Source organism: Gobio gobio (genome assembly GCF_949357685.1).
Source record: "Gobio gobio genome assembly, chromosome: 2".
Classification (NCBI taxonomy): domain Eukaryota; kingdom Metazoa; phylum Chordata; class Actinopteri; order Cypriniformes; family Gobionidae; genus Gobio; species Gobio gobio.
The window spans coordinates 38512068-38539678 of record NC_137098.1 but is presented as its reverse complement, the minus strand read 5'-3'; the positions used below and the strand labels follow the sequence as shown (position 1 = coordinate 38539678).

Below are 27611 nucleotides of genomic sequence, written 5' to 3'. Positions count from 1 at the left end.
AAAAAGGCCAAGCACTGCTACAAGCTAAAGATAGAGGGACACTTTTCCAACTCTGACCCTCGACGCATGTGGCAGGGCATTCAGGCCATCAGTGACTACAAACCCCCCCCACTCCACCCCCGCAGCCAATGATGTCAACTTCCTGAACGAGCTAAATTACTTTTATGCTCGCTTTGAAAGAGACAACAGAGAAACTGCCACCAAGCTCAAACCCTCAGATGACCACCCACCAATCACTCTCCTCCACAGATGTCTGCAAGTCACTGAGCCGGATCAGCGCGCACAAGGCTGCTGGACCAGACAACATCCCTGGTCGTGTTCTCAGGGCATGTGCGGAGCAGCTCGCTGAGGTTTTTACAGACATTTTCAACCTGTCTCTTGCCCAAGCAGCTGTACCTTCATGCTTTAAACGCACTTCCATTGTGCCAGTGCCAAAACACTCTAACCCGAGGTGCCCTAATGACTACCGCCCTGTAGCACTCACACCCATCGTTATGAAGTGCTTTGAGCGGCTGGTCCTGGAACACCTAAAAGACTCTCTACCATCCACATTGGACTCACACCAGTTTGCCTACCGCAGCAATAGGAGCACAGATGATGCAGTTTCCATGGCACTGCACTCTGTGCTCACTCACCTGGACAATAAAAACACTTACGCACGCATGCTGTTTGTTGACTTCAGCTCAGCATTCAACACTGTCATCCCAACCAAGTTAATAGCCAAACTTGGAGACCTGGGCATCAACACTTCAATGTGTAACTGGATTTTGGACTTCCTAACTGACAGACCCCAGAATATTCGTTCAGGATTCACCTGCTCCACATCCATCACTCTTAACACTGGTGTACCACAGGGCTGTGTGCTAAGCCCGTTTCTCTACTCCCTCTTCACCGCCGACTGCAAGCCTGTGTATGGATCTAATTCTATCGTCAAGTTTGCGGACGACACAACGGTGATTGGTCTCATCAGCAACAACGATGAGACTGCCTATAGGGAGGAGATCCAGCACCTGGCCACATGGTTCACCGAAAATAACCTGCTCCTCAACACCACCAAAACGAAGGAGCTCATCGTGGACTTCAGGAAGGAGTCAAGAGGCACACACGACACCATCCACATCAATGGAATGGCTGTTGAACGTGTCTCCAGTTTCAAGTTCCTGGGGATCCACATCTCGGCGGACATGTCGTGGACGACCAACACCTCCAGCCTGGTCAAGAAGGCTCACCAGCGCCTCTTCTTCCTGAGGACACTGAGGAAGAATCAGCTCTCCTCGGCTATTCTGGTGAACTTCTATCGCTGCGCAATAGAAAGCATCCTGACCAACTGTGTGGCAGTGTGGTATGGGAGCTGCTCTGTTGCGGAGCGCAAGGCACTGCAGCGGGTGGTGAAAACTGCCCAGCGCATCACAGGGACTCCACTACCTGCCATCGAGCACATCCAGAGGAAACGCTGCCTGCATCGAGCTCGCAGCATCCTCAAGGACTCCTCTCACCCAGCCCACAGACTGTTTTCTCTCCTGCCCTCCGGCAGGCGTTTCAGGATCCACCGGACCAGGACCAGCAGACTAAAGAACAGTTTTTTCCCCAGAGCTGTCTCTTTACTGAACTCAAACCCCCGTTGATCCACTCCCCTCATATACTGATAACTCTCCTACCTCACATCCGCCTTCACTTTGTTATTTGCACTACCGACTGTTTATTACAGTCACAACTGTTTACTTATTCATTTTGCACTACCATACCTTAACTGTATTATGCTCATTTGCACTGCCGACTGTTATTTACAGTACCTACTGTTTACATTTGCATTTTGCACCGTACTTCTAACCGTAATATGCAATCACTTTCCACTGCACTTTTACACTTTTTTCGGATAGCTTCTGTCCATAATTTATTGCACTACCTTAATCCACTGCCATATTCCTCATTTTAGCCTAACATATCATTGTATACCTCTCTCTGTAAAATTCTGTTTATAGTAATAGCCATCTGTATGTTATATTACATATCCACCTGTAAATTCTGTTTATAGTAATAACCATCTGTATATTATTCACTGTACATATTCACCTGTAAATTCTGTTTATAGTAATAACCATCTCTCTATTTATAGATATATTTATATATACTCAGTACATATCCATGTCCTGCACTTATGCAAACGTTGTATATCCTGCACTTGCTGCTATTGCACTTCTGGTTAGACCTAAACTGCATTTCGTTGCCTTGTACTTGTACTTGTGTAATGACAATAAAGTTGAATCTAATCTAATCTAATATAGCACATGCTGCCTCGTAATGGAGATCACTAAACATGTTCGTCTGTGTTTTTAGATCACCAGTTTAGTTTGTCTGCTTGTTTGTTTTTTGTGTGCGAGGTTGGAAAGATTTAGTAAAACACTGGGTGACAATCGTGGATCGCCCTGAGATCATTTGAGAAATCGCTTTCATTTTTTAATATGTGGCTGTATGACATCAGGTTCCTCTGTCATCAACAGATATCTCATAAAAGAGGGACTAAAACTATCCTGTGCCTTGACAGGAGTACAATATTACTATCTACACCATATACATCCAGAGGTCTGAAGCCTGAATTGACATATTGTAAAGTAAGCGCATAAAGATGGCCTGATTGAAGCTGTGGATTGCAAACACAGGCTGCAGTTGGATTATGTGACTCTTGTGCGAATGACACAGCACGTATTTAAGTGACGCAGTGCACCGATTGAGTTTTGGTGCAGCGGCCATGATTGGGATGCAAGCAATTAACGTGTGGGCCAGTGGTGAGCATGTGTGGATGCAATAATGTTCCTAGGGCGGTCATAATTACACGGCCATGGTGTTTTCACCAAATGGCAGGCTAACTGTATAACTTGGGCCGAGGAAAAACAAATAATTCACTAAGCTAAAGAATCAGAGGGCTAATATTTTCTGCCTTGTTTGTTTGGTCTGGCGGCTCCGTCTGGCTGCTAAAATGACTGATGGCTTCTTGTATTACAGTAATGACTTTGCATGCAGTCTACAGCTGAAGCTTTTCAATTTAAACAAATACTGGAGCTGCTGTGTGCGCGTGTGTGTATAATCAGGGTTGGGAATAAGTGTTTAAGGAGAGCGAGAGGAAAGTAATTAAAAAGGAGTGTGCTACAGGAAGGAGAGGGTACTGGCCTGTGACCAAAGACTGTTAACTTAAAAACCTCACAGTAAATAGTGGCAGGATTACTGCGGTTTTACTGGGAGACATTTCCCTGTAAGGTGTATGTATGTGTGTACAAGTACGATTCTGTTTGTTTGTGTGTGTAAGAGTCCGTAATCAAAGACTATCGTCACCAATCAGCTGTGTTTTTCATTCTGATCCGTTAAGCCTCTTTCAAGGAATATGAACTAAGCAGAGTCTAAAATGGCTGCCTCAGATGTGATTAGCAATTGCCCATCGCTCCCCCTCTTTAATCATCCACCCACTTATCTCCTCCTTTTCTTTATTTCCACCCTGCCTGTCTGTCTTCACAGCACGCCATTTTATCCATCCCTGCACTTGTCACCAGCCCCTCGCTCTCAGAATGAAATGATGAGGCACCCTGCAGGAGGAAGAGAGGCGATCTTAACCCTCTGTATCTCTGAAGCACCATCAGCAGCGGAGCGCCATGGATCCATGCGATGCTGCAAAAGAATAGAGGGCAGGGGGAAATGCTTCCGGGAAAGCTGCAGTGCTTCAAGAAGACGCATGCTGACCTTTTACAGTCGGCTTGGGTCACTGCGGCACATTGCAATTCTCTCTCTTGCTCACATTGTTCAACTATTTATCATCCGCTATTTCTGTAGCCTCCCACCTGCTCAGAGATGCTCCTTTCTGAAACTCTGTCTACTTCTTTCACCTTTGATTTTCTAGTTTTTTCTACTTTAAGTCTTTCCATCCATTTTGTTACACTTTTTTGACCTCTGACACTGTGTTCTTCAGGCTCTCGTACATTAAAACCAACTATGACTGATGTCGAAGCTGGGACCTAGAATGTAGGGCATGTGGAGGCCCACACGTACGTTCCTGATCCTTTTCCATTCCCCTCTCACCATCATTTCCTTTCTCTCACTACCTTTATGCACTACCGTTCAAAAGTTTGGGGTAAGATTTTGTTTTGAATAAATTAATACATTGTTCTGCAAAGACACATGAAATTAATCAAAAGTGAAAGTAATGACATTTAAAAAGTTACGAAATATTTCTATTTCAAATAAATGCTCTTCTTTAGAACTGTCTATTCATCAACAAAAATTATCAATGTTTACACAAAAATATTAAGTAGGACCTAGGGCTGGGCAGATAAAGAACATCATATCGAATCGCGATAAAATTGATGTAGAAAACTCTGGACATTTTTACTCGATATGGATTACTCTAACACCCAATCACACAGCAGAAATAAACGCGACAACAGCCAGTCAAGCGTGCAGCTTTTAACTTGCACATCAAAAGTACACAAGGAAAAAATGAGTGGAAGCGGCGACAAACGTTAAATAGACAGTGAAACTAACCTCGAGTTATCATCCAAAGACGACGAATTTGTCGATAAAAGGTAGCACGAATTGTTACTCATTTGAACTGCGTCACACAGACAATTGATCCGCTCGGGTCAAAGTCCAAAACGGATCGGTCTCGGTCACGCGACCACTAAACAGCGCTGTGAGATCCAGTGAGAAGCGCGTGCATGCAACGAAAAACACAAATGTCTCTGTGATTTAAACTAGTTTAAAGCCAGATTAAACAGCACTGACAAACAGGAGAAACGATACAGTCAGAAGGCTTTTTGATCTACAAATTTCCATAATTTACCATGGATTTACTATTACTACCATGGATAACACTAACTGCACCATGGTACTGTGGCAGAAATGTAGGATATTCTATTCATATAGAATTATATTATTAATGTAGACATTTATTAAAAGGAGTACTGGAATATTATTTTTGGAACAGTATTTTTTTGTGACTGAGCTATAGAATTTGTGCATTTATACTGCACTGCAAACTGTGCCGAAGATAGGCCAAAGTCAGGCAACACAAACCTGTTACTAGAAACAATATCACCTATTAGAACATGCAGAAACTACAAAAGACATTCATTTTTTTTTCTATTAAGAAATGTATTTTGTTAAGGAAAAAATACTGGAAAAGTGTAAGGAATTCAAAAACGTGAAGTGTTTGTCATATTATGACAATAAAAAGTAGCTTAAAACCACAATTAACAGTCTGGTTTCTACAACTTTCACTTAGGAGCAAAACTCTGCCTTTAAACTTGAAAGAAATAAACATTTGACATTTATCGTGATAATTATCGATATCGACTGATATGAAAAGATTTTATCAAGATCCTTTTTTGGCCATATCGCCCAGCCCTAATGTTTTCAACACTGATAATAATAAGGAATGTTTCTTGACCACCAAATCAGCATATTAGAATGAAGACTGGAGTAATGATGCTGAAAATTCAGCTTTGCCATCACTGAAATAAATTACATTTTAAAATATATTAAAATGGATAACAGCTATTTTTAATATAGTTAATTTAATATATATATTAGTTAATTATTATTATTATTAATTATTATATATATTTTTCAAGATATAGTATAGGTCAGTAAATTAAGTTTAAGTGGCAAAAAACACTTCAACATACTTTTAATTACCATTTAACTCAAGTCACATTCTAAAACATTTGTTAAATAGTGTCCATCTGACTAAGATTAATAGAACGTTAACAGAATATTCGCAAACATTTCACTGCAAAAACCTTGACTATAAACTACCACCCGCAATCCAGTTTAACATCAAATGTGTTGAAATACTGCTGTGAATATTCGAATGTAGTTATTGTTGTTCTTTTCAATGCAAACATGCCTTATTCACAAGAGCACTATTATTAAATGTCACCAACGCAGAAAGGATTTAATTAAAAAAAGAGGTACTTGTGTTCATTTTCTATTGAGGGAGCTATTTGTCAAATGATGGAAAGGAGTGCTATAACTAAGTGCGTATCCAGACATGCGGTGTAGTAGAGTGAATTGATAGTTTTAAAGAGCCGATTCAGGTGTCTGGATCGCCGTGATGGGAGTAATGCTGTACAGTTTCAGTAAAGTAAGCCAGAGTAAGGTAGGCTGCTGCATCCTCCATAAAGAGCACTTAGAATGGCCATGCAAACAGCTCATTTTTTTGCAGTGTTACCTGATATGCACTTTATAGTGAATCTTTGAGAAGAAACCACTGACAGCTCATGCAAATAAATGACTGCAAGCAGTGGGAATTCCCTTCTCAATGTTAATACACCAGTGTTAAAGATTAAAGGACAGGAAGTAATGCTCTAATCTACCTTATTGATCCAGGTCTGAAACTCATTTGATTCAGTGGTGAGGAACAAATCTGTGAGAAAAGAGAGACAAGAGAGAGAGAGAGAGAGAGAGAGAGAGATCATTAGTTACTTTGCAAAATGACCAGACTTCCTTGCTTTGTGAGTGAGATTCGGATTTAAGTAAGTTAGTAAAGCGTTGAGTGTGAGAGCCATCATCAGCAGTCGGAAGTATAGATCCCCGTGACAGAAAGAGAAATGGACCAGCGCCATCATGCTGGCAGCAGTGGCTCCTCGTTCAGTCCTGCCACACAGTATTGCACAGTTAGAGACTTTACCGGACTTGATCAAACAAATGGGGAAGTGAAGAGAAAGGAATCAGCAAGCAGATTATCACAACAGACATTGAATGGAAGGATACTGACAAAAGCACAGTTGAACCAAGGAGATCGAATACACACGTGAAGCAGTAACCCACGAGCTCGGTGTATTGACATATTAAACAAGCCCAGCTGTGAAACTGAACCTGAGCTCAATATAAGCCGGGTGCCACCTCTAGTTTGTGTCTTGGGAATGCAGACAATTTCAGATGTTCAATACATCGATGTTGTTCCCTACATCACCATTATGACTAGTGTGATTTCATCTGTAGTGTGTCCGACTCTCAATAACCAGAACACACTATATGTATTATCAAACATGATTTTCCTGACTGAATCCGACATGGAGTTATTACACTGATTGGCGTAGGTGAGTGGTGTAATTTTCTTTTGCTGTCAATGTTCTTCTTTTCTTTTGTTTGATGATGGCTTCATTTTAGAGGCCTGGGTGTTGTTATGGAGATGGAGCAAGAAGCATGTAACAGCCTCACGTTATTTTTGTGAGACTTACACTGCTTTCAAACACAACAGTCAATGCTTCAGGTGTGTGAGGGTGAGAAGAAGAGAAACAGAAAGAGACAGTCATATCACGGAAAACTGGATTTTCTTTACCTTTTTGAAACAAACAAGTTCTATGCAAAACAATATATACTCTAAGACTGGTCTGTCCACACCGAGTGAAAAAATAGTTAGTAGAAGTGCAACACTTTTCTGAACTAATGATATTTCAGTGTGGACAGGGCTACCCTCAATAAAGTAGTCTAATCCATGAATAAAGATGCATTACAACATTATATTAATGTTTGATTTGAAGCTGTTGGCTCACCCTAATGAATGACACCAGTGCAAACTGGTTAGCCAATCAAAGACTACACTGCCATTTATTAATAAAATGTTTTTAGAAGTCTCTTATGCTCACCAAGGCTGCATTTTCCCCCCCATTTTCATTACTCCAGTCTTCAGTGTCACGTGTTCCTTCAGAAATCATTCTAATATGATTTGCTGATCAAAAAATATTTATGATTATTATCAATGTTGAAAACAGTTGTGTAAACATTTTTTTCCCCAGGATTCTTTGATGAATAGAAAAGTTCAAAAGAACAGCGTTTATTTTAAATAGAATCTTTTATAACATAATAAATGTCTTTACTGTCACTTTTGATCAATGTAATGCATGCTTGTTAGTGATATATGTTAGTGAATATATTAATATTCTTACTGACCAAAAACTTTTGAACAGTAGTACAATGTTGCACAAGCTTTCTATTTCAGATAAATACTGTTCTTCTGAACCTTCTATTAATCAAAGAATCCTAAAACATTTTTTTCCCAGCATTGATAATAATGTTTCTTGAGCAGTAAATCATCATATTAGAATGATTTCTGAAGGATCATGTGACACTAAAGACTGGAGTAATGATACTGAAAATTTCACATCACAGAAATAAATTACATTTTAAAATATATTCAAATAGAAAACAGTTATTTTACATTTGAATAATATTTCACAATATTACTGTTATTGTATACTTCTTTTTGGTATTTTTAATAAAATAAAAGCAGCATTGGTGAGCATAAGAGACTTCTTCTCAAAACATTAAAAATCTTACAGATCAAAAATGGCAGTGTATACCAAGAAGTTTCATTCATATTTCTATGAATGGGAAAATTGCAACACGCAATTGGTTAAGCTCCGGTTCCCATAGAAACAGTCGTGTCCTACATGTGTGCTTAGGACTGCAGAAGCGCATTGGCTTTATACTGAACTTAAATACACATTTTAACACAATTTGAGTATAAAAAACAAAATTTATTGGACCGTTCATGTCAGATTTTTTTGCTAGTTTGAAATATATTAATAGTAATATTAAAAGTTGACTACAGAGAATTTTTTTTATTTTACAATGTAAAATTCTGTCAATATTTATTCACTCTCATGTAATTCAAAACCTGTCTTTCATTCTTTTGCAGAACAGAAAATATATTTAGAGAAATGTCTTAATGTGTTTTTAAGTTCATACAAATGGAAAATCAATGGTCACCAAAAATGTTTGGTTAACATCCTTCGAGAAAATCTGCAGAAGAAAGTCATACAGGATGGGAACGATGTGAGGCTGAGTAAATTATGACAGTATTTTAATTTTGGGGATCTATCCCTTTGAGAGAAGGAAAAAAGGGCGAGGCTGTGGGCGAGTTTTAAAACCAGTGTCATGAGGGCTGGGACAGATGTTTGAAGCAATTAGGGCATCTGTGCAAGTGTTGACCTTTGAGGAAAAAAAATAAAGAGCAGATACTGAACTCAAGAGCTAGTGCTCTGGCTTTAAACCTTTGTCCTCTGCCTCTCATTTTGTCCTTTTCCTTGTCCTGTCGAAAAAACCTTTTCCTCTGCCTATCTCACTTCTCCAGGTCTCACGCATTCCATCTCTTATCCCTTCAGTCCCCCCTCTCCCTCTCCCTCTCCCTCTCTTTCTTGGTGAAGTGCTGTTCCCTGTGGGAGTGGAGTGCTCGCTAGCAGTGGCTGATGAGGTGCGGAATAAACAGCTTCATTAATCAGACTTAGAGCAGTGCCCCTGGTACAGTCGGCTGATTACATGCAGGTCTGGGGGCCTCACACACAGACACACACTTCTCTGCGAACATTGTCATACACCAACACCTTTAGAAAGACGGTGAGTTTACTTTAAAGATTTTCTGCTGATGTGTAAAAATAGCCACTTTCATTCTAAGAGGCAACTACAAAAGATGGAGCTTCTAACACATTCAGCAGTTTGACAAGTGAAATGCTAACATGACCCTGAAAAGTTTCCTCTTCCATTTTGAAAAATCATAATTTTTACAATCTGGTGCAAAAACAAGCTGGTGCAAAATCTGGCATTAGACGAGTTTTGCTTAAAGCTGCAGTCCGTAAGTTTTGCCTCTGTGTCGCCATCTCTGTTTGAAACCTGCAATCAGGGGCGGACTGGCCACCTGGAGCACCGGGAGTTTTCCTGGTGGGCCACTGGACAATGTGGGCCGGCCCGTTGCTACTCAAATATATATGAAGAATAAATTATAGTAAAATTACGTAGCCTATATCCTTCCGTCAACCCACGCGGCCCACTTGAGGCAAAACTCTAATCTATTTTGCCTGGTCAGTGTCAGTGGTCTAAAAGTGCTCGTCGATGTCAAAATGTTTGAGATATCCAATCAAATCGAAGGATGTGGGATTTACTGTCCACAGCAACCGAGCAGCACTTGTATGCGAGGCGAGGTAAGATAAACAGCTGAACATGACGAGTCGATACAGCAATATTTCCAGACTGTTAATGATTAAAAAATGTTAAACAACGGAGATTAATTTCCAGGGATGTAAACTACAGCTGACCTTTCCGAATTTCTCAGATTTGAATGCCTTTTACGTTATTCGTCACACAATGCACAAAGAAACATTAACGTAGCCGTTTTCAGCATATCAGAGTGAATGTTTGTGACTTTCTCTTTTCTTTTATTCAATAATTTCACAATCATTTGAAAATGATTCATAAAACTCAAAATATGATTCTCAAACGTAGGCCTTTACTACATGGTAAAACTGGCAACTTTCATATTCAACTAGCCTATGTCCCGTGTGTGTATATATATATATATATATATATATATATATATATATATATATATATATACACACTCACCTAAAGGATTATTAGGAACACCATACTAATACTGTGTTTGACTCCCTTTCGCCTTCTGAACTGCCTTAATTCTACGTGGCATTGATTCAACAAGGTGCTGAAAGCATTCTTTAGAAATGTTGGCCCATATTGATAGGATAGCATCTTGCAGTTGATGGAGATTTGTGGGATGCACATCCAGGACACGAAGCTCCCGTTCCACCACATCCCAAAGATGCTCTATTGGGTTGAGATCTGGTGACTGTGGGGGCCATTTTAGTACAGTGAACTCATTGTCATGTTCAAGAAACCAATTTGAAATGATTCGAGCTTTGTGACATGGTGCATTATCCTGCTGGAAGTAGCCATCAGAGTATGGGTACATGGTGGTCATAAAGGGATGGACATGGTCAGAAACAATGCTCAGGTAGGCCGTGGCATTTAAACGATGCCCATTGGCACTAAGGGGCCTAAAGTGTGCCAAGAAAACATCCCCCACACCATTACACCACCACCACCAGCCTGCACAGTGGTAACAAGGCATGATGGATCCATGTTCTCATTCTGTTTACGCCAAATTCTGACTCTACCATCTGAATGTCTCAAGAAATCGAGACTCATCAGACCAGGCAACATTTTTCCAGTCTTCAACTGTCCAATTTTGGTGAGCTTGTGCAAATTGTAGCCTCTTTTTCCTATTTGTAGTGGAGATGAGTGGTACACGGTGGGGTCTTCTGCTGTTGTAGCCCATCCGCCTCAAGGTTGTGCGTGATGTGGCTTCACAAATGCTTTGCTGTACCTCGGTTGTAACGAGTGGTTATTTCAGTCAAAGTTGCTCTTCTATGATCTTGAATCAGTCGGCCCATTATCCTCTGACCTCTAGCATCAACAAGGCATTTTCGCCCACAGGACTGCCGCATACTGGATGTTTTTCCCTTTTCACACCATTCTTTGTAAACCCTAGAAATGGTTGTGCGTGAACATCCCAGTAACTGAGCAGATTGTGAAATACTCAGACCGGCCCGTCTGGCATCAACAACCATGCCACGCTCAAAATTGCTTTAAATCATCTTTCTTTCCCATTCTGACATTCAGTTTGGAGTTCAGGAGATTGTCTTGACCAGGACCACACCCCTAAATGCATCAACTGCCATGTGATTGGTTGATTAGATAATTGCATTAATGAGAAATTGAACAGGTGTTCCTAATAATCCTTTAGGTGAGTGTATGTATATATATATATTATATTTCTGTATAAATCGCATCTATATGTTAGTAAGTGGTGTTTAAAATGGCTCTGTGCATAATAAGCTGGTGGGTTTATGGTGAGATGTGTTGCAGACCGGTTGTTATGGGCTGCTTTGTGCCAGAAAGTCCAGGGCAACTTTTTTGCCCCAGTCTGCCCCTGCCTGCAGTTGCAGTTATTTGCCGAGTTATCATCTGTACGTGAGTTGTGCGTCGGCGTGGCTTCTCAGCGCATCATGAATCTAATGGTTTGAGGAGTTTGTGTGGCTGTCAGTCAGCGCACCAGTGTGGATACTGTACTTCAGAATCACAGATTATACATCTTGGAGTATAACCTAAATAAGAATTTTCACCAGAAAATGTCATCTGAACAAGTAAGTAACATGTCTGCCACTTTTGGGAACTAAAAATTACAATAAATCACACTACCACCAACAGTGATTAAATCGAACGATCGCTCGTATAACATTAAACCGTGCAAATTATTATTATTGTTATACTTTGTTCTCAAACTGTTAATGTTAACAGCCTTAGCATTGCGTGTCTATGTGTTTTTAGTGTTTATTAGCGTTACCTGTAGATTTCAATTTTCGTACAGTCTAATCTTTTGCTTTTGACCACGGGTGAATCTCAAGTTGTCACTGATGATGATGTCATTTGGGCCTTTTTGGATTACAATCCGCCATCAAAATGATAAGTTTAATAACTCCAGCTGCTGTGAGAAAAGGCTATAAATGATCCGCTGAAGGACATTCAGTATACATGCTCCTCGCGTGCGTTACTACTACTAGCCGGACTCTTTCTTTATGTATACAGACGTGATGTAATGACGCAAAGACATGTTTGAATTTCCCCGCGGAAATACACCATACCACTCAAATTATAACACATTATTACACGCTTACCGTTGTGAATCGGCCTAAGGTAAGGAGATATACAGGCTTTGAATACTGGCTTTTTGTGAACTTGCTCAAAAAATGATTTTGGATAATTACTAACCAAAAAAAGTTACGGACTGCAGCTTTAATTTAGAATGTGTTATTATTATCAGTTATTTTAACATTTATTTTTAATCACTGATGACATTCACACAAACCAATTTAATGTAATAAACGATTTTAGTTAGATGAAATAAAATGTATCTATCTAACTAACTATACAGTCTGCAGTGTGTGAACTTAAAAGATGTGTCAGTTAAAAAATAATATATTATAATAAATTAAAAATAATATTTTTAAAAAAGCAATTTGAAGAACAACAAGAAATTATATTACTTCTACAAACTTAAAGAGCACCTTTATAAATTAATAATGATGCTGCTAGACATATTGAATGTGTGCTCTGCAAAGGTTGCGACGTCAAATCAAGGATTTTTAAAAAAAAAATAAAAAACTCGAAAAAAATCAAACACGTGTTTGTTTCTCAAGGCCAGTTCTTGTAAAAAAAAAAAAAAACAGTGAACAAGAAAGATGGCCTCATGTGGCATGGCCATGGACCCACACTCTGCGTTTTACCGTCTGATATATGTTTTTTCAAGAATTGCAAGAGCTGTCTAAAACACATCTCCAATCTGACTGACATGATCAGTCTGATCCAATCCGATTGCTATGCTGGTCCACCTGGAAACAAAATTTTGTTTACAAGACAGCAATTTGCTACAATGGACACTTCCAAGGAAAAACTTGCTGTATTTGACACAGTTTGGAGGGTTCATAACATCAAATCTTTGAAAGATATCCAAGAGTTTTAGCTTCAGGCAGTCTGCATAGCAAGTAAACAAGATATTTTCAAGCCCAAAATACTCAGCTTTATTTTCAGATGTATGACCGTGGAATAATTGTTAGTATTTATGGACTAATTTGTTTAGTTTTAATTCAATTAAATTAAACATCCATTGCCAGTTTTCAAGAATTAATTTAGCTTTGCTCCTTGAAAAAGCAGCAATGATGATGCAGTCACGGGTGGGTAGGAAAGCTCTGGAAACCACAGGGAACACTCCGGTCATTTGAAAGAAACGCTCGATTAGTTGCTGAACATGTGTGTTGTGTTTACATGCCTCCATCGTTGAAACCAATCTGCACAGAATCAGCAGAATCAGTCGAATCAGCCATCCTTTCAGACACAAATGTCCGGTTTAATTGGTTAATCAGAAGCGCTGGAGAACATAACAGGGAGTGACAGAGAGTAATGTGACTCTCAGACAAGTAATCAAATTAATTTGATTATACATGTTGCAGTAATGTACTAAAATATGCCTTGATTAGCGCTCGGATTCATTTCATGCTCTCATTTCCTTCACTAACAGCATGCAGGTCTCTCTGTTGCTATGCGATGTCACTTTCCCAGCTTGCTTTGGGAACATGTATGGCATCTTGAGCACATTATTTGTTTTTCTTTTTACTTGGCACAGCACCTCCATTAAGGTATTAATATTTGAAAGGGCCGTCAGAATTAAATAATTGAGGAGCACCTTTACATTATGTGTCACGAAGGGAGGATAGGTAAACAGAGGGGAGGAAAATCTACAACATTTGTAAAATGTTAATAAAACATGAATGATTTTCAGAGCCATCCAGAGAAAACATAAAAAAAATGACATGACACTAAAGTTAAAGATATTTAATCACTCATCAAATCTGATTAAAGAAATAAATATATGCAAAAACAAGCGATCTGATGTTTAATTTGTTTAACCACTGAACGCCAATGGGAAGAAAGCCACTTTTGAGCATGAAACACTACTGCCACAAATCTCACTTTGCATAAAGAAACATTGTTACTGTTCGGGCTATATAAAGCTTGTCTTACAAGCTGCAAAACAATGTGGTACTAAAATCGTGTGCCTCTATTTTCCGGCAAACACAAAGCCAGTGTCGTGTCGCTGGAAGGGAAAATGAGACAGATCTCATTTATCTTCCAACCAACACGTGGAAAAAACATGGCAAGTGGAGTAATGACAATAGCATCCCTAAAAGTGATTACATAAGATTTCAAACATTCATAAAAAAACAACAAAAAAAAACCCATATAAACTAGATAACGTGCATTGTGAATCTGTGAGACTGTGAGTCACAGCAGGGCTTGAACATTTGGAGGAGGAATTTTTTAGAGGGGGAACATTTTCAATTAAATCTAATGGCAGAATTTAAACGAGTACACAGTAAGAAGCACAGCAGTGGCCTGCTCTCTTTCAGCAGAGAAATGTTGGAGAATCGCTCTACTTTCTAACTGCCTTTCCTAAGGCATTATGGGTAACAGCAGAAACGCAGGCAGAGACGGGCTCTCCGGGAAGAAGAGACAGGCGAGGAGAGATGCAGGAGCATCTGTCTCCAAAACTCCTTCAACTGCTACCATCTTTTCCAGCACCGTCTTATTCAGAGCAAAAGGAAGGAAGAAGAGAGAGCAAAGCGAACGTGTTCAGTGGCAGACGTGTGACAACAAGACGCGAGTAAAAAGAAAGGAGAAAATGAGCGAGAAAGAGAGATCAATCAAATCTACTCGGTTCCTCTGAGACTGTGTTCGCACAACATTATATTGTTTTGTAAGTTATGAAACTGATAACCACACCAAAAAACTAATCCAGCACAACAACATGCAGAAGACTTACACTGGAGCGAGGTCACAAACAACTGGCGAATACATTTATTCTTTTGCTAAGACGGATGCAATCAAGCGGTTTTCTTCCATGATATTGTATAATGCAGAGGCTTTTGAAGACATTAATAATGCTCTACATTTACATGTCACTTTCAGGAAAATTATTCTGAGACATGAAGAATTGTGAAAGAGGACAATTTTAAGTATGGATTGCTGCAAAAATAAAATAAGTAAAAAATACCCAAATCAAATACTTATAATATTTACTTTTAATAAGTAAAATATAATAATAACAAGCAGCATTTGGAATCAGAAATCTTTTGTAACATTATAAATGTGTTTTCTGTCACTTTTGATCCATTGAATGGGTTTTTGCTGAATAGAAGTTAATATATAATTAACTTTTTGCTTTAAATAATCTACTATTATTGCTGTTTGGTTTAAATTACTTGGCACAAGTTGGCATCTCCTCTGATTGATTAAAAAACCCACCATTAAAGATTTCCAGACCAAATACATAATTATTGACATGTTGCTGAAAGGCTGAAAACATCAAGCTACAACATAACTTAGTAGGCTTGTCATAATTATTTGAGATAACCACTGTGATCACAGTGTGCGCACATTACATTTTAAATCACATACTGCAGTCTGTTCCAGAATCATTTTCCGAACTATTTTATCCAGCTGATGAATGATAAAAACACTGACAGCCAATCAGAATCCGTCCTGCTGTAAAAGCTCAAGCATTTAAAGAAGCAAATTATATATATAGCGGCAGTCATTATAGTTGAATGGGCCTTAAGGCTTCAGACTGCAGGCAAATGTGGCCCAAGTTTTTTTGCTCATGTGAACAGGGCTGGGCGGTATATCGAGTTTGTACAATATATCGATATATCTTTTTAGAAACGATATGGGATGAGGCAATACCGTTTATATCGATATACAGTAGATTGAACGCAGCTGAAAAATAGCGGAGTACGCAGAGTGAGCTGATGCAGGGAAAGTGCATGATACAATTATTTGTCCTAAACATGACACATGCTTTATATTAAGGGCTTCAAAATAACTGGTAGGATATAGTTAACATGTATAGTTTAAAGCAGCTTGCCCTGTCAGATGCTCTGAGAGATGGGCTACTTGTGCTGACAGACAGATAAATACTTGCGGTGTTTAATGCGTTTGAAACGTGGTGCTTTCCTCAGTGCATAACTTACATTTCACAGGTATATTCTCCATCTGTAAATGTTAGAAAGTCATGCAAATGTGTCAATTTTGCTGTTTGCGCCAAACAGACGGAGTGCAATAATTCATTTTTAGTTCAGTGAATTATTAATTTTGTTTTTAGATTGTAAATAATGTTACAATGTTAGAATGTAATGTGATGTGATTTTAACCCCCATGTTACATACCCAATGTTATCAAGACAGTTGCGAAAGGTAGTCAGTGAAGGACAGTAATGAGTCAGAACTTATAAGTATTACAGTGACAGATCATACAAGCAAAACATAAATGCTTAAAACCCCTGCTCTCTTTTTCACATCCTCTGCTTTGTTTTGTTTTTTATACTGCCTGTGCATAAATTTGCTGGCTTCCACGGCAGATCACACTATAAATAAACGCATAATCACTTACTTTAATGTTCTCCATGTATACTATATGACAGAGTGCCGCGTGACGTCTTATTGTTCTTTTGCACATGTGGGTCAGTTCAGGACCATGATCTGTTTGCACTGGAATCTGATATTGATACAAAAAAGAGCTATACATCGGAATTGAGCACTTGCAGTGTGAACGTTGCCTAAGTGACTTCAAAGTAAATAAAGAAATGCACCCATTTTATGTTTCTTTTACCAGTGCATGCAAGCTTACACAATATGCTAAAATATAATACATAAGTAGCAATACTTGTAACATTAAATTCACTTCATTCAAAGCAGCAGAGGAAGTCTAGCATATTTTTAATATTTCATATTCATTGTAAATAATGACTTCTGCACTGGAGGTGGCTGGATTACAACATACTTTATAATTGACTTTCTTACACTACAACTGAATTCCTGTTTCAGCAGACAGATCCACCTCTCCACTAACAGACTCTCACACACAGAGACCTAACAGAGAGACCTCTTTTTCTCTTACACACACACACACAGACATGTCCTTTAAAGACATCCTCACTCTTCCACACATTCATTCGATTCTTCTCTCCCACTAAGATTGTTCCATTACCTTGGAAGATTCCTAGTCTGGGGCCAAATGTTATAGCTTGAAGATAACACGTAATATCCTTCAACAGCATGATTCTCTAACAGAGAATGAAACACAACGTAATGGACTTCCATTGCTATTCTCAGTTGTCATCTATTACACATCCACAATGTGTTTTTGTCATCTTTAATTCTAAAAGCATATGCACCCATTTCACTATTTCCTGGCTTTTTCTAAGTTTGAATCTTTCATTTAAAGTGTGATTGCATGTGACTTCTAGCTTCTAGATCACATTTGCATACACCTTTCACAATCGGTTAATACACAGATTTCCTGACAAACTCAATGCTGATGAGAGGAAGTCATGATGGATTTAGTCACAGAGTGCATCGAACCGTCTGTCTGTCAAACATGCAGGGCTATGATGTGGGTGCAGTATTTCAGCATGTGAGCGAAACCCGAATTCCAAATATCGTTCTACTTCACAGATACGAGGAGGCGGTTTCCATGCCAACAGAGATAAGCACATACAGTACCTTCCACCCTAAAACTAACATATAGCTCACCAAAATGTAGACAGCAGGGCTGTGATAATTTGGTGTTTGTGTGCATGAGCTATTCTACAGCTGCTCTCTACCTGCCATCCAATCAGACAATAAGCTAAAGCATCTAATATAATGACTCCCAAACCAGTGGGCACTTGAAATTCAATTTTAATTTTGTTAAGCTAATTAAACACAACATTATAATAAAAAAGATTAAAATACTAAAAACAGATTAAAATAATTGTCAAAATTACATTTTAATTAATTCATTAAAGGACAGTTTAAAGAAAGAAAGCAGTGTGCGCTGGGTTCGGATATTTGGGTAAGGAAATGCATTTATGATATATGCATATATTTCTGCAGCAGAACTCTTTACTCTCTCGCACTTCACCACATCCTATTTTTGTCCCATTAAAAGTCTAGCTAATAAGGCCAAAATTTTTAAGGCCAAAAAAGTGCATACATCTATCATAAACGTAATCCATACGGCTCCGGGGGGTTAATAAAGGCCTTCTGAAGTGAATCTAGGGGTTTGTGTAAGAATTTTTTTTTCAGATTGTTTTCATTTTAGACGTCAAGCTGTGATACCGAACAGGACCACACAATAGAAAACAATAGAAAAATAAATAAAAATAAAAATAACAAAAATAAACCATACAGGGGAAAACTTACAAAATGTATACATCGGTTTTGCTTTTTTATTTCTCTTTTATTTGATCTTTTAGGGCCTCAATATAATGTTTAAGTTCAATTTTAAATGATATAATGTTAGGTTTATTATTTGTCAATTTCTGTTTGTGTATATGGTATTTTCCAGACCTTTTCCCATTCAATCTGATTATACATTGAGTTCCAAAAAGGTTTGCATTTCAGCAATAATGCAGTTCTACATAATTCTTTAATATAAAAGTTATTAAAAGTATCTATAATTTTCACACCATTAATACTTAACTGATTAGTAGTATATACAGAGATAGATTCAGAAGATACAATGCCTGATAAAAGTTGAAAAAGGCCACTAGGAATGGCATCAAATACTACAGCAAACTCTTTAGCAGTTTACAGGGATCTTATAATAATTAAGGAATTCACAGTAATTAAAAAGATGTCCATTATTCTTAAATAACTGTCCGACCAAAATTATACCATTATTGTACCAGTTTCTGTAAAATAAAGATTTAATTTTAAACATATTATATTTGTTGTTCCAAATCACAGATTTGTGTGGAGAAAGATTATGCTTAAAAATGAGCATCCATTAAAAACATTTTTGTTTATGAAAAGAAGAAAGCTTTATTGGAACCTTGTTTACATCAAAATTAGACCTTTATAAAAAATAAAAATAAAAAAAAATCTCAACCCCCAGTTTATCAAAAATTACCTCAGGTATGATATTCTAAATTTTGCCTTTAGAGTTCAAGTTCTTTATACACTTGTTCTTAAATATACAATTAGCAGTATTACAGTCAAGTACATTTAGACCACCTTCTTCAAATGGATTGCATATAATTATAATTAATTATATATATATATATTTTTTAATAATAATAATGTGGTCGGTTCTTCCAAATGAAATTGAATAAAATAGTATCCACCTCTTTTATGACTGATTGTGGTGATGCAAGAGCTGTATACACCAAGCGTGACAACTCTTCAGTTTTGGATAATAATATTCTTCCTTTTAATAATAGATCTCTCATTAACCATGAGTTAAATTTTTGTTAAATATTCCTAATAATTGGTGTAAAATTTATCTTTACAGATCTTAATACCTAAATAATCTACCATTTACTTTACTGGAATACCAAGTATTTCATTATGATAACATGTTTTCAAAAGGAATAGAACACATTTTTTTAATGTTTAAACATAAACCAGATACAGATTAGAAAATATTAAGGCACCCAAGCTTTTTTAATTTGAGTTAAAAAAAAATAAATGGCAGTGTTGTCCGCTAATTGAGAGCATTTTAACGCTTTCTCCAAAAGTCTAATACCACGAAATGTTTCTCTTTTAATATGTATGGCCATGGTTTGTGTTACAAGTAAGAAAAGAAACGGTGAAATGGGACAGCCTTGTCGTATGACTCTACTGATTTTAAACCTGGACGACGTTCCATAAGATAACTTAACTGAACTGTTACAGTCATTGTATAGTGTTTGAATAGCTTTTTTAAAGTATACTCCAAAAACCAAAATAATTTAAGGTCTCCAAACATAAAGTTATGATCGATAGTATCAAATGCTTTTAAAAAAACAACAAATAAAACAAAACTATTATCTGTAATAAATTTGTTGTAGTCAATTAAATCCAAAATGAGCCTAATATTATTGCAAATGTGTCAACCTTTCATAAATCCTGATTGACATTCATCAGTTATGGGATCAAGACAGTTCTTCCATCTTTCAGCAAATACTTGTGCAATTTTTTTGGCATCATTATTAATTAGCGTAATCGGACGCCAATTTTCTAAAAATAATATATCCTTATTGGGCTTTGGTAATAAAGTTATCAAACCTGGTCTCAGTGAATTTAGTAAATAACCTTGTTGTATAGCTTCTCTAAATACAGTTAACAAAAAAATTGATAATTCTTTTTGAAGATATTGATAAAATTCACGAATTAAACCGTCATTCCCGGGTGACATTGTCTTTGAGTTTGTTAATACAGTGTACTTCATTTAAATAAATCTTCTATTTTCATTACAAAAGCAGACTCACTTATCTTTTGAATGTCATCTTTAATAGAATCTAAGAATGACTGTGCATTACACAATTTGTTATCATATGAATACAATTTCTCATAAAATTCAGCCACAGATCTTGATATTTCTTAGAATGTTCTGTTAACTGTGCATTAATATTCAGTTTGACAATAGATGAAAGTTCTACATTCATTTTTTCCATGTTAAAAAAGTATTTTGTATGTTTTTCTCAAGTCAAGTCAACTTTATTTATATAGCGCTTTTAACAATGTAGATTGTTTCAAAGCAGCTTTACAGTGTTAAACTGGAAAATAATGCAGCATAATTTTATTCAGCTGTATAGCCATTCTGGAAAATTTTCAAGGATCATACAGTGACAGTGTGGGCTTTAGATCAATAATTTGATCAGTAATTTAGTTTAAATGGTTAATTTAGTTTGTTATTTAGATGTATTTCGATGTTTAGTTGAAAAATTTAGTGTCCCCAACTGAGCACGCCAAGCCAGAGGCAACAGTGGCAAGGAAACCAAAACCCCATTAGGTGACCTAATGGAGAAAAATAAACCTTGGGAGAAACCAGGCTCAGTCGGGGTGCCAGTTCTCCTCTGGCCAATTAACAAAAAGCGTATTATTATTATTATTCTGGCAGCTTGACAGCTCAGAGGTCATAATAGATCAGAATATTCGAGGGACCGGGGGCAACATGCTGGAGACGGGTTTATTGAGGATGATGTTGATTAAATAATTATTATTAAGTGCAATATTCGAATGATCGGAGGCAACACGCTGGAGACGGGTTTATTGAGGATGACATATCGATTTAAGTATTATTTAATTGTAATATTCGAACAATCTGAGTCAACACGCCGGAGACGGGTTCTCCTTCCTCTAACCCATACATGGGCAATATACGGCCCGGGGGCCGGATCCGGCCCGCATAGTGCTTCAATCCGGCCCCCGCGATGCGCTCGATGTGCTGGCAATTTGGATGAAAGTTGAATTTTTGTATTCAGGATTACAAATGAAATGTTTAAGCTTTTGATCGTTATGGTCGCATATATGGGATTTTTACTTCTGTGCCCCTGAGAGTACGGTCCCACATGGTATTTAGGATGTTCAGTGACGTCGCATGACTGCCGGATTGAAACTGTGCTGTTGCGCGTTGGTTGGCACTGAGCCAGAGACGGACGAGCTCAGCCTCAGCGCTGTCATATATCACAACTATGCAGTTTTTGTTCAACCTCATAATGTTTATTTTAGGTTTCAGACATTTCAATACAAATAAGCACGAGTAAAACAATACATTTGGAGTTTGTAAAATACACTGATGGCTGTGGAAGCAGCAATAACAATCTATTCAAATATAATTTTTCCGAAGTATATTATACCAGACAAACATAGTAGAAGTAACTATTAAGTTTACTCTATTCTTGTCACAGTTCACCGGCCACTTTCTTGCACGTATTTCGGGAGAAACTGATGACCCTGATTCTCTGGGAATAAAAGCGATGCATCTGTAATACAGTGTTATTGTGGGTGCGGTGTCACGTGACAAATATGACGCATCGCCATGGAAACATTAAGGGGGAACAATCTAAAATAGGAATCGCCTTGAAAAAACTCACTGGGGAGTCAGTTAGAATATTAAAATTAAGCGTGAAACAAGGGTTAATATATGCATAATAAATGACGCTGGCTTATCTTTTTATTAAGCTAGTTATCAGTGTGTATTGATCATTGATGGTATAACGTTAAGCCCCCTTAACAATTTCACGTGCCCCATTTCATACTGCATTTCATACTGCATGCATGTCCTGTAGATGGTGATGATGATACAGCTAAATCAAATTTAAATTCTGTGAGACGCATTGGACTATTCCATGTTGTTCTTTATCTTTCAAGCAAACATACGTGTGATGAAGTTGATCTGCACTTAAATTGTTCTATTTTATAAAAGATTTAAACAACATATGTTAAAAAAGAAATTACAAAAAAATCAATAATAACAAGTGAAATAAGCTGAATATGTTTTTCATTTAGTGATGAAGGTATCCCCAATTCAATTTTATAATTCCAAGCCAGATTGCCTGAAGTCTGTATGTTAATGTAACCTGCACACATACATTTGCAGTTTTGTTAATAGTTTTCGCTATTGAATAGCTACAGCTGGCATGAATGACAGTTGAACAATATGCAGGGTAGTGTAGTAAATGAATCCTTGAAAGTAAATCCAGTTATTGTACCCTTAGAGTAACCTATGTCAGACAGGCCGCACAAATATATATATATTAGGCCTTGAAATAGGCTGGCAAAAGTCAAAGTAACTGTAGCCTTATACATATCTGCATTTAATTAAGCATTTAATTAAGTACTGCATTTAATTAAGTACGATTTAATCATGTAACTATGTTTAATTGCAATTGTCCAAAGTGTGGCCCTCCCGTTTACTTTGCCAAAGTAACTGTGGCCCTCAGACTAAAACTGTTGCCCACCCCTGCTCTAACCGTTTCTTTCTTGATCTTTTGAAGGCACCCTTTGCTTTATATTCATATATTGTATCTAAATTTAATTGTAGTTGTAGTAATTTAATTTTCTTTTTTTGATCTATATTACGATTTCCAGAAAGGCTTATAATTTCACGTATAATTTTTCCTTCGTTTTCTCTTCTAGGTTTCGTTATTTCCTTTCCTCTCCTTATGGCTAATGTTCTGATTTGATACTTCATTAATTCCCAATTTACACCAAATTTTTTTTTAAATTTGCCTCCTTCCAGCAATCTGTGATAACCTAATCTCTAAACTGCACATCTGTCAATATATTGTTAGCCTCATAGCATAATTGCCTAAGTCATATTTCAATGTTGTTGGTAAACAAGAAAAAAAACATTTTTAGGTATTTTTTCACAGTAAAGTTAGGCAGATATCTCAATTGGGCCAACAAATGACTTAGGCAATTATGCTATGAGGCTAACGATATTGTGGTTCATTTTCCAGTACGCAAAAGTTTTTAAATCTTTGGATATAGTTGTATTTAATGAGACAAATAGCTTTGTGATCTGTAAGAAGAGACGGCTCTATAGAGACCTCATTAAAACTAACCAATAGTCTATACGTGACTGTTGAGAAAGGTTTCCTTTACACCATTTAAACTGAATTTTTAATAAATACTTGTATCTTCATATATCAATCAAGTCAAAATAGGTCTTCAAAATTCAAAAATAAAGTTGTGTTTTTTGTGGTAAAATTACTAGCATTCTTTTCTATTACCAGCATCACCCATCGACCTGAATCATGCATTTTAGTTTGAATTATTTTCCCCTTAAATGTACCTTTTAAGATTGCAACACCAGCTGCCCGAATACTCCCATAAGACATCCATAAATCATCCCCCTCATTGACTCTATAGTATAGTCTGACAAAGATGCATGTGTTTCTTGAATATAATAAAATAATAAAAGTCACAAAAAACTGCTTTCCTTTTCAGTGAATCGCAAATTCCCCTGACATTTAAAGATAAAACTGACAAAGATACCATGCAGTGCGCTATATTAGCAACTTTAGATTTAACAAATGCGAAACAAAACATGTCCCCAATACCTCAACAGTAGAAACTAAAACCCAAATTGACCTTAATAATATTTAACCTAAATCAAAACCTTTCGAAAACTATACAGTGCAACATAACATTATACTTCGAACAACAAAGATCCATTCTGTCCGTAAACTGAAAGAACCATTCAGTTGTAAATGTCACAAAAACTCAGATTATGACTGTAATTGTCACCGACCTAGTACAGAACACTATAATTGTGTCCATGTGCAGTTCCTTATCAAGAATTATGCACGTATAATAATATTCAGTCTTTAGGGAGGTATTTCCTTTCCATCCAATCCAGCCAATCAGAATTGAGTATTCAGACAGACCATGGTATAAAATCTATCAAGTCATGTTAAAACCATCCAAACTTTATATGCAATTAAAATACATAAAAATATTTAGACCTAATATTCAAGATTTGAGTGTACTGCTTCACTTACTATTTTTAACATAGGTAGTATTCAGTAAGCTATTTAGGCATTATACAGTAGGCATACCATTCCGAACATAGCTCATATTCAAAATGGAAGACAAAAGCACATCAGCTCTAAATGACAAAGGAGGGGAGGCAAAGGTGCTGATTGGTAGTTAATTACGATGCATTCACAACTTCTGTGCTCTCGTTTGTTCCAAACAATGCTGACATGCTGCACACCAAATGATCTTCATTATCATCGGCTCGCCTGCCGTGAGCAACTTCCTCCGCCTCGGAGGCACCATGCCGTCAGAGCGAGTGAAACAATTGCGTTCTCTCCCTGTGTCTTAGCACTTACCAAAAGATGTAAGAACGAGAAGTCTGAGCAAAATTCTGGGCTGGAAGTTTTGACTTCGGAAAGATACAGGGTGTTTTCACAGTACAATGATCTCTTTCATTGCAAAAGATCAATGGAAAAAGAGATGCCTCATGAAAGGACCCCTTTAAATTTAGATACAGCTGCAACATCAAACATTCAACAAAACAAATCATGCTACCAATGTTAGCACCAAGCTAACCAAACCTCCAGCCTGCCCTCTGTCTTAAGGCATCAGAGGACCCATCTCATATGTGGTTTGGCTGATGCCGCAGGGCTGTTTCTGGATCTTTCTCCTGAGGTTCAAAAGGTGGAACGCTGCTTATTTGTACAGCTGTTACTTGGCCAACCAGCCATAACTCCATCTCTCATGCCCCTGAGGGAGTCAACAAGCTAAGCTAGGCTGTCCTAAAGGGCCGAAATGCTGTCGATGAGATCAGACGATCACGACTTGAAGATGACAGGAGAATGAGACTTTGATAAAGAGGTTATAACAGAATGGAGTGTTTTGAGAGTAACACGACTGTAAAGTGAGCTGGAGAAACAAAGCTAAAGGAACAAAAGATGTCAATTTTGGCCTGTCCTCTCAATGGAAAAGCTCTCAGAGGATCTGCTGTTTTTTAACCTTCTCCAGTTGAGTGGAGGGCAGCCTTTGACATTATAAGAAAAAAAAGTCATGTCACTGATCACTGAAACATATACCCCAGCCAAATGACATTCAGATGGCAGACGTAAAGCACCTCTGACTGTGCAAATGACACCTTGAGCCAGGACACGGACACCAAAACAGGCCAGCGCCATGGTAATGTACTGACAGAAGCAGTTGGGCAAATCTGTAATTACATTCCTGTGAAGACTTCATCCTGAATTCTAAAGTCATGCTGACAAAGTCACTCCATCTTTCTGGTGGAAGGCCACAGGCTATATCCTCTGAGATTAGCACATCGTGGTCCACTGTGATCGGTGAGGTGCACTATTCACTTCAAACAGGCCATGAGGCGGAAACAGAGAAATAAAAGAGACAGAGGGCATGAGAGAAAGCCGCCTCTTTCTCAAGGTCAGTCCTTCATATTCATCTCTGTACAATGCCACAGCTATGAGCATCACACTCGCTTCTTACCATTATAAACACACACACACACAAAAACCTTAGGCCAGAAAAACAGAACAATTTGGGATATTTCATGCATCCTGATTTCTGAATCCATCCTGACCTTTCATTTGCCGACTCGAGATCCACTTTAGTGACATAAACTCTCTGTATAGAAAATATATAATGAAATTCAGCAAGTTACTGAAAGGATAACAGAGATTCAAAAGGTTTTTCATGTAACCACCCACTTTCAGCTTGTTAACAGACTCATGTGCGTCACCTACATTTTGTAGATCTATGGCGTTTCCATGGCTAAGGATTTCTTCACAGTCTGTTGAGAGAACTAAATTAAATGAATATTGAATTAAATTAATCTCAGAGGAAACAAACGACATGGAGCTGACAGTCAGGAAATGTACAGGGAAACACTTTTGGTGGGTCTGGGGGTTGAAGCAGGGCATTGAATCCAGGGCAAGGGAAGAATTGAAGTCTATAAATAGAAGCTGCATAAGCCCCCCCCCCCCCCCCCCCCCCCCCAGCATGGCGGTGCTGGCATAAAATGGAGAGATGCTATTCTGAGGGGTTATAATCTTGTAAAACCATTACGAGAACAACATAGGTGGAGTGGAGGGGATTATGCCAACACCACATATTCCTTATTCCATTTCGCTCACATTATGCTGGCAGAAAGAGAAATGGGAAAAGCAGCCCAACTTATTGCACTAACAAGCTTAGATGCTTAGGCCACTGACAGCATTTTGTATAAGCGTCTGTCTGTTTTTGTTGGAATAAAAGAAACAAAATAAAAGTGTCACATGAATTTGTGGGATGCAGAGGAATTCTCACAAACCAAAAATGTTTAATATTTCTAAATAAATATTCTAAATGGTGTGCCATGTCATTGCGAGAAGCAATTTTTTAGCCAAGACTGCATTTACACCTTCCTTTCAGTGACACTTGGAATTTCATTACAATGCCACTTACATTTCACAGAAGAGGTAGTGTTAACTAAAACATATCTGACATTTATTGAAATTTAAAAACTTTCATAAAGCGTTTACTATTTGATACATAAATAAGATATTGTTGATTAATTTAGGGGAATACATTGCATGAGCGCAGTGTCTATCTGTTTTTTTCACACTGCAAAATAGTCAAATTGACATCCATGATTAATTGCAGTGGTGTAACCTCATTACACACTGCATATAGCTGAGTGAGGATAACAAAAATGCATTTGCATTTAAATCTTTATTATATTGTCAAAATCTGCCTCGGAACACCTTCTAATGTGTTTTCTGTGATGTGATCACATTGTGTCTTGAGCTCCATTCAGATGTTAATTGTTTCTCATGGGGACATCTGTGAAAAAAACTAATTTGTAATAAAGCAATAAAACTCATCTGTTCAGTAGATGACGACTTATTCATGGTGGAGGAGCGAGTGATCCGGAAATGCACT

The 27611-nt window shown here is 37.7% G+C and overlaps 1 protein-coding gene across 1 annotated transcript in view; it reads right to left on the bottom strand.

Annotated features, from left to right (window-relative positions):
• Window positions 1-27611, bottom strand: part of itfg1 (integrin alpha FG-GAP repeat containing 1) — a 174937-nt gene that overhangs the window by 122159 nt on the left and 25167 nt on the right. Inside the window, exon 7 of the mRNA XM_079803686.1 lies at window positions 6363-6412. Coding sequence (XP_079659812.1) covers window positions 6363-6412 — 50 coding nt within the window. The remainder of the gene's footprint in view (window positions 1-6362; window positions 6413-27611) is intronic.